We start from the raw sequence: 8457 nt of genomic DNA, 5'->3' as shown, positions 1-8457 counted from the left end.
AAGTTCTGATCTACTTACTTTAGATTCGCTGACGTAAGTGATCAATGCGAATGCAGTACGATCATAAGTTTGAATAAGCTCGCCTCAGTTTGTAAACGTGCGGATATATAGCGCCCTCTGTTTTGTATGGCTTTGTCACTGTTTTATTTTTGCAGGAAAGTGGGAGTTTCTGATATCCGATATGTACTGGAATGGCGTCCCGTGCGCCACGCCGTCCGCTTGTGTTAACGTTACTACTAAACAGGACGCCTTTGATCTGCTTTTCAATACGTGAGCTCTTTTTCTTCATTGGAATTTAGCAAAGTTGCATAGGTCTATGGAGATATACGTATCCATAAATTAGACATTTATTGAAGAGTGAGTGTGTAAGTGTGTTATTGTGAAAAAACAGTGTATAAGTGTGTTATTTTGTCCATTGAAGCTGAAAAAGTTTTTGTTCCAGCTAGAAGTCCACCAAAAAAGGAAATACTACTTCAAAAGTGTTATATTTACCAATCTTGAAATACGCATCGATAGCAAAGCTATCCCCGTCATGCCTACGAATTCATTCTACGATATCCTGCAGGTCATATATAAATGTTCTCTGTCAAGTCACTTTTGTTTTAAATAACTTTAAACGTATCAGCTCTGCTTTGTACATTGTTGATATGGTACATTACTTTTCTCGTTTGGTTTACTTTAGCGTTTAATCCAGGCCCAGCCTTCTCAGATATATAATAGACACAGTTTAAATTCATTTTTATCATCAAGAACAGATGACGCACTTTCTTTGCTCACTTCTAAGTTAAATCTATCTGAAACTCTAATCTCTTACTGAAAATTCGATGACCATGATATCGTTTTGACTCGTCTTGATATCTCGTTTTTCATTGATGATATTACTTTAGCTTGTCTACCGTAGACCCATCAGACAACATACAACTAATTATGGGGTTGGAGTTATACTCTGTATATATCACAAAAACTAGCATTGAAACACATAACAGAGAAACCTGTACAAAATATTAAAATACTTTTGATTCAAATTATGTAAAGAATAGATGTTATTACTAGCAGCTGTTTATCGCTCTCCATCGGAACGAGATTCTTACTGTGATGTCTTCAATATTTTCACACAACGAGCCGTCAGTAATTCTGAAACCTAATCATTCATGGTGACATAAATAAGGACTTGCTATATTCCAATCTGAAAAACATCAGGAATATAATGGGATTTAAGAAATTTTAAAGATTAATTATAAACGAAAGCACCATTGTAACCAATCATTCAGCATTTTTGCTCGACCCTATCATTGTACCATTATAAGGATTAATACTTTAATAATAAACTTTAGATCGCATACAAAAATCGAGCCTGTTCTCCGATACCAGTGACGTAAAAAGTCTATTTATATTTACCTTATTTGATATGGCGGACAGATGTATCCCTACGAGGCTAGTAACTTTTCAACTTTCCTGTAAGGCTTGGCATGATAGCGACATACGAAGAAATACTGAAAAAAGAGATCGGTTGAGAAAGAAAGCCATCAGAACAGATAGACCAAGAGATTGGGCAAAATATAATTTAAACAATTCGAAAGACGTTAAGCAGTAAAAATTGTTACTGGTTATTTTTCTTCCGATGGTTATGAATATTTGGCACATTCAGAAATGGTTCAAAAGATAATTGGAAGTTCATCCGATACTTAATGAAACAAAAACTACCCTGTAATTTACCACCACTACTATTTACGAAATATGATGGCAAGTTGAACACTGCATTCTCCGATATAGCGAAGGCTGTGTGTTTAAGTAAGAGCTTTTTCTTTTCTTTTTTTTTAATTTTCCCATCTGTTTCTAAACTAAGCGAAATTATTGTAGCTTTTCTGGAATTGCCACTTCGCGCAACCACCAAATAGACAAGCATTATGATAAGTGAACAGGAAATTATAAAGATCAAAAGAAAACTTTCTTTAAATAAAGCCTTTGGATCCGATAGATAATCTTGTAAATGTGCAGCACCAGCAATTATGAGAATTTATGCACTTTATTCGACAGATCTCTTAACGATAAACATTTCTCTGTTCTTTGGACAAGATAAGCAATTATGCTGACAATACACAAGAAAGATAGAATTATCCCACCAGTTACAGACACATTTTATTTACTTAGTTGTGTGGGGACAAGTCATGGAAAGGGTAATTTTAAAACATGTATACAATTCATTGCATGAAAAAGACACTTGTGTAATAATGTGTGGTTAATTCATTACATTGGACCATGTCTGACATAGAGGTTTTATGCACAAACTTAAAAACTATGAACATAATCAGGTCTGATTGATTGGTTCACCATTTATCTTTCCGACGGTACACTAACTGTTGCCATCAAAACGGCAGAATCAACAATTCAGTCTGTTTCAGCTGTGGTGTGGCGGGGTTCAGTTCTAGAACAGTTATTCTTTCTTGCATACCGTAAATCAATCATATTACTGATGATCTACATAGTCTCGTCAAATATTTTGCCGACGATAGTTCTCTCTCTCTCTCTCTCTTTCTCTCTCTCTCTCTCTGTGAAGCCATGTCTTTTTTAGCAAAAAGAATAGTCCACTCTTTCCCAAACTGAAACTTGAATGGCTTGTATTTGTTGACAGGCATAACAATTTGGCTCTTACATTTAGTCATATTGAAAATATTCTTAAAAAGGCATCTAAATTTAAAAAATATAAAGACCCATTAACTCTGATCAGAGTAGGTATCATTTTCTTATCAAATATATTAGGCATTTATTAGAATGTGCAGATGTCGTTTGGTGTTGAAATATAGACTCATATGGATTATAGGCTTCCGTGATAGTTACAGGTCTAACTGGAAGTGTCCCCTCGAGCAATGTTTATGAGGAATGTGACTGTTCCCCTCTCTCAGAACGAAGAAAATCCCATAAATTCTGCACTTTTCATAGAATTGCTTATAATGAGTCAATAAGCTATTTAAATGAACTACTTCCTCGTTTGGTGGGAACAACGTCAAAGTACAGTTTACGTAAACGACAGAACTTCTCGATATTAATGTGCTGTGATGGGATTTGGATTTTTAACGTAGCTTTAACAATTTTTCCCAGGCGGACGCTATAACCACTAGGCCACCCGAGCGGTTCTCGATATTAAATGCCAGACGTTAAACAGCAAAACCTTTTTAATTACCTAATATTCTGATATGAAATTCCTTACCTGGAAATGTCAAAATGGAAAGCGATTTCTTAAAATCTATATTGCTACAATAAACAATAGTGTTCCTTCGTTGTATCTTTCTGGTGATCACACAATTCACTAGAATATTCATACTAGGATCAGAAAACAATGTAGCGACCTTCAAGCATGATTACCAGGACAGAATCAGAAACTGCATATCATTATATTTTCATTTACACTCTATACACAGTTCCAAGGAAAAATATTATTCTAAGTATTAACGAAATGTTCTTTTATATCTCTACAAACACCACTAGGCTCATCTGAACTTGAAGTGACTAAAATTTGAATATCTTGAATATGTTTTTGAAAGCTCATTAGGGATACAATGCTTTTAAACAAATGTGTCTTCCGTTGTTTCTAAATATAAGTGTACTATTATTATTATTATTATTATTATTATTATTATTATTATTATTATTATTTTTATTATTATTTTTATTATTATTATTATTATTATTATTTTTATTATTATTATTATTATTATTATTATTATTTTTATTATTATTATTATTATTATTATTATTATTATTATTCCCCAGACATTACAAGGACCAATTGATAGTTAATATAAGCTCATTACATGCTAAATTTTATTTATTCCTTTGTTTGGTAATATCACTGATTACCTGCCTTGTATATCTTTTTTATTTTATTTTTAGAACCGTTATCCTGTATTTATTAGTACATCTTGCCTTGTTAAACGGGTACAATTACTTGTTTGATTTCTAATTCTTGGTTTCACTGATCTGTAGTTTTAGGGAGCATTACCTTGGCATGCGTGCACCTTTCACCATTGTGATAAATCCGCAATGGGCGAAGAATGACTTCTCAAGAGAGGGAACAATAGAGTTTCTGCAGTACATCAGAGCTGCCTTTAGCGTGAGTATAACAATATAGCAACGCATTGTAAAATAAACTTAAGGGACCTTTTAGTTCATTTTAAATGATGTTGGCCGGCATAAAATCACAATGGTTCCGTTTACACATCAGAAACATACATGTCTTAATTTTATTCCGTACATGGTTTCGGTGTAGGGGTTTAAAAACACTCCCAGGCTGCAAAACATTCCCTTTAGTATAAAAAAGAAAAATAAAAAAAATAAAAAAAATTCTTGAAGAAATATCCAATTTAATGCCAATAAAAGATTATTATTATTATTATTAGTAGTAGTAGTAGTAGTAGTGAACGATTCTTTTATTGGAGTATCCATCACTGATTAAATGGTCATGACCTTCTAAGGCAACCTTATATAGCATTATTGTGTGTCAAAAATGGTTAAACGCCCGACAGCATAACACAATTAATGTCATGTATGCTAATCAAAAGTAGATTCATATAGAAAATGAGATAATGAGAAACACGTTATGATAGTCACATGTTTCATTTATATTCTTCTGTACTGGACAGAACAATCTTTCTGGTATGCTTTGATTATAGACATTCTGTATGAAATGAGTACAAAAAATATGCCTATGATCTTTAACATGTTTAACATCTATAAAAATAGTCTTGAAAAAATCCATTAAATAAATTTTGTAATTGCAGATTATTTCTTTTTTGGATATGATCCAGAAGGAAAGAAATAATTATAGATCAAAGTATAATGCACGCGAAAAGTGACATTACCACACACTTATTTAAACCTATCGGTTGATCTGGCTATAGATACAGATGTTCGATCAATATTTTTCGCTTCTTCACCGAAGTAATTAAGGAGAAAATAATTTAAAAGAAGGAGTGTGATTACAAGTCAAAACGCGTTATTGCTTTGTCGGGGGGGGGGGGGGGGGGAAATACCTCGCTTTTTATATCATAATAGTGCGTCTCGTCCCGACAAAATATCAAACTCTTTCTTTTCGCCGGCTCGGAAACAAAATACGTATGTACACCATTTGTATATATATATATATATATATATATATATATATATATATATATATATATATATATATATATATATATATATATATATATATATATAAGCTGTGTTTAAATTATACAGTAAAGGCAAATGACCTGTATAGTCTTGTAAACAATTTGAGCAATTAAATTTAGAAATAACTTTTTTACATTATTTATATCTTGTTATCTCAAAATTAGTTTTATATCACGTGCCATTTGCTACGAAATATTGTCAGAAGTCATATTTAATATTTATCCATTTTAAGGCTGAACCACTACGGTAAAAGTGATATATTTAAGAATAAGATATTCGTATTTCAATTTTTTTTTCACTCTGGAGAATAGTACTTAATCTGTTAAATATGACGACACAATCTCATTATGACAACGAATCCTTTAAATTACTAATATTTGAATATTTGTATAATTTAAGCATTCAAACTTTTACAGTATGTATGCATGTATGTATGTATGTATGTATGTATGTATGTGTGCTAATATATGTGAGCCTTATTCCAGCGGTATACCTTGGCGACAGACCTGGGAAGGATACGAATCCACAACATTCTTAACCCTTGAACTATCGTGATTCTAATATATAATTAACCAAGTAGTTGAGTACATAAACAGTTTTCCTTCCTCAAAAATATACTTACCTTTTTTATACATTTCCTTCATTTTCAGGACACTTATATAGTGACAATGAGCCAGGCACTAGCTTGGATACAGCAGCCGACACCACTTGCGAACCTCACCAATTTTGCTCCATGGATGTGCTCGAAAAATGACGTACTCACATTCGAGCCAGTTTATTAGCAAAAATCAAAACGTGACTGTTTATATAAATGTGCCTGAATGAGTTAAGAACAAAATTAAAACATCTATAAATGTAATGAATAAAGATGATGTATATTTATTTTCAACTGTCGAATCAATTTTGAATACCCCACAGAACATGATTACCAGGAGCTGTCAAAATACAAATAGGAAATATTCAGTCATTGGTTTGGTGGATGTCAAGGAAAATAGATGTCATTACAAATTTTAAAAAATCACTTTCATTTATCTGCAAATGTATGTTGATGTTTACAGAATCACATCATAGAAACCGCTATTGATGCTCTTCACGCGATCAAGATTGACTATGGGGCGTCATCGACCCTTGAAGAGAACGTTGACGGGACCACTAGGCATCGATCTCGTCCTCTTCGATAGGTCGTTCACAACTGTGAGATTTTTCTGCAGATGGTTGCCTCACCAATCTGCCACAGTACGGTGTAGCATTTCTGTCTGCATTGTCGTCGAGTGCGGTGGTCCAACCAGCGGCTCAGGCGCCGTTCTGTGGGCCTGTACTGTTTGTGTCGCAAGACAAGTCAACATTCATGGGAGTCGCCAAGGTAAATTGCGCCGCGATGACAACAAGGATAGCCTAGGAAAGCTCCCAGGGATACCCTAGAGTAAGTATGCATGAAAAAGCACCTAGCGTGCTAAAATTAATGCAAGCAAGGGACTCGGCAGGATATCAGGAATCACAAACCGAGCAAGGTAACCATCAACAGCTCGGACGCCGCGTGCTACCGGTATGACATATATTGTACTTGCACAATTGTAAACTGTTAAATAACACAAAATGTTATTGTATTCCATAGGCTCGTTGGTAGGGTCACCGGCTTTAAATGGTGACATCTCTCTCTCTCTCTCTCTCTCTCTCTCTCTCTCTCTCTCTCTCTCTCTATATATATATATATATATATATATATATCCATCTCTCTATCTATCTATCTATTTATCTACGAGATGAATTGCTGTATCCATCAATAAGGTTTAATTAATTATCTATCCATTCATTTTTAGTCATAATAATTATATTAAACCTTCCCCCTATATACGCTGTTTTGTCTAAGTGCAAAATCATCTAATATTTTCCTCTCCGGTTTTTTCTTAACTTTTCGGATGTAAATTATTTTACTTCGTCGAAGCGTATTTTGCCTGTGTTCGCTCATAAAACATTTGCTCTAAAAGCGTTGTGCATGCCGTCTCCATTTCTCATGTTCTTATTCTTAGCCCAGGAGTTATAATGTATTTTATTCGTTGTTATATTTGTCATATTCATGCTAGTCAATTGTATCTAACTGGAAATACTCATTTACGGGACTTACACGAACCCTTCAAAACGAAATCTTTTTTTAGGTTACATGTGTAATGTGTTAGCAGATTCTTCAGTCATCAAATGAAGTTCGGAATATTGTATCATCTTCTTACGTCTGACTTGCCTACAACTGACTGGTATTTAACGAATCAAGTGTTCTAGTACAGATGCATTCAATACTTCTCTTGGTTCCTGTCGGTATATTTTTCCGTTTTTAATGAAAGAACTAATATAATGAATTAGTGGTTATTTATGACAGATTGTTACTAGCTTCGTCCCTTAATCTTTGAACTTTTGAAAAATGTGCGAAAGCCCCTCTGATCACTCTGGTCCTTCAATCTCTAGTACAACCATTGTAAGTATCATGGTGTACCGGGTGGTCTTCCGGAACATGATCCATTTTGCTGTTTTACGTCAAAATTGTATCGATTAGTTCAATTATACATCAACAACAATTAACACTGGAGATCTTAGATTTAAACTTAGTACCGCCTGTGGGTAATGAAGCTGTAATGCTTGCGAAATACTTTGTTATTATTTGGAGCATCACTTTAACTAATTTCAACTCAAAACCTTGGCACCAATTTGGTATCATGCATGAATTAAAGAACTTAAACAATAAGAGTTGTGCTCAATTTTTGAAAAACAATTGTTTTTAACAAGTATTGCACATTCTGGTATAGGCCTAATGGATCTCAGAATCCGCTAATGTTACCTTAACACAACTAATAATACATGACAGCCGTCCTAAAAATAATTGCCATTAGGCTACTAAGATGTACCTAGCGTAGAAACCGGTTTAAGAGTCACGTTTAATAGTCATGATTTTTTGTTGTCCAATATTGCCCTGTTGTTTGTACGTCTTGTCGTCTTGACTGTATGCCTTGGTTACGAATCCTGATTTATAATAATTTATAATAATCATGTTCTGACGCATCTTGTTTAAGAGCCCTGACGTCCTGCGTTAACTGTGTTAACTTTACTTGTGGTAAGTTCATATTTGCGCTCTCTGTAATAACTTAAGTGTATGTAACTAGAGTATTTCAGTTACAAATTTAGACTAACATATATGAACGGACAACTTGTTTATCAGCTGCTGCTCAGGGTCGTAAGCGATCGTCTTGATCCGATATGATGCCCTGATTCATAACTCTGGCGTGCTTGCCTATCAAG

The 8457-nt window shown here is 33.9% G+C and overlaps 1 protein-coding gene across 1 annotated transcript in view; it reads left to right on the top strand.

Moving 5' to 3' along the window:
• Positions 1-6047, top strand: part of LOC149793372 (chitin deacetylase 1-like) — a 15888-nt gene extending 9841 nt beyond the window's left edge. Inside the window, exons 5-7 of the mRNA XM_089967349.1 lie at positions 156-270; positions 3985-4111; positions 5820-6047. Of these exons, the coding sequence (XP_089823475.1) occupies positions 156-270; positions 3985-4111; positions 5820-5951 (374 nt within the window). The 3' untranslated portion in view covers positions 5952-6047. The remainder of the gene's footprint in view (positions 1-155; positions 271-3984; positions 4112-5819) is intronic.
• The last annotated feature ends 2410 nt before the right edge of the window (positions 6048-8457 follow it).

Source organism: Sinohyriopsis cumingii, chromosome 8 (genome assembly GCF_028554795.1).
Source record: "Sinohyriopsis cumingii isolate HCF-2022 chromosome 8, ASM2855479v2, whole genome shotgun sequence".
Taxonomy (NCBI): Eukaryota; Metazoa; Mollusca; class Bivalvia; order Unionida; family Unionidae; genus Sinohyriopsis; species Sinohyriopsis cumingii.
The sequence above is the reverse complement of the archived record's forward strand: the minus strand, read 5'-3'. Positions and strand labels throughout refer to the sequence as shown.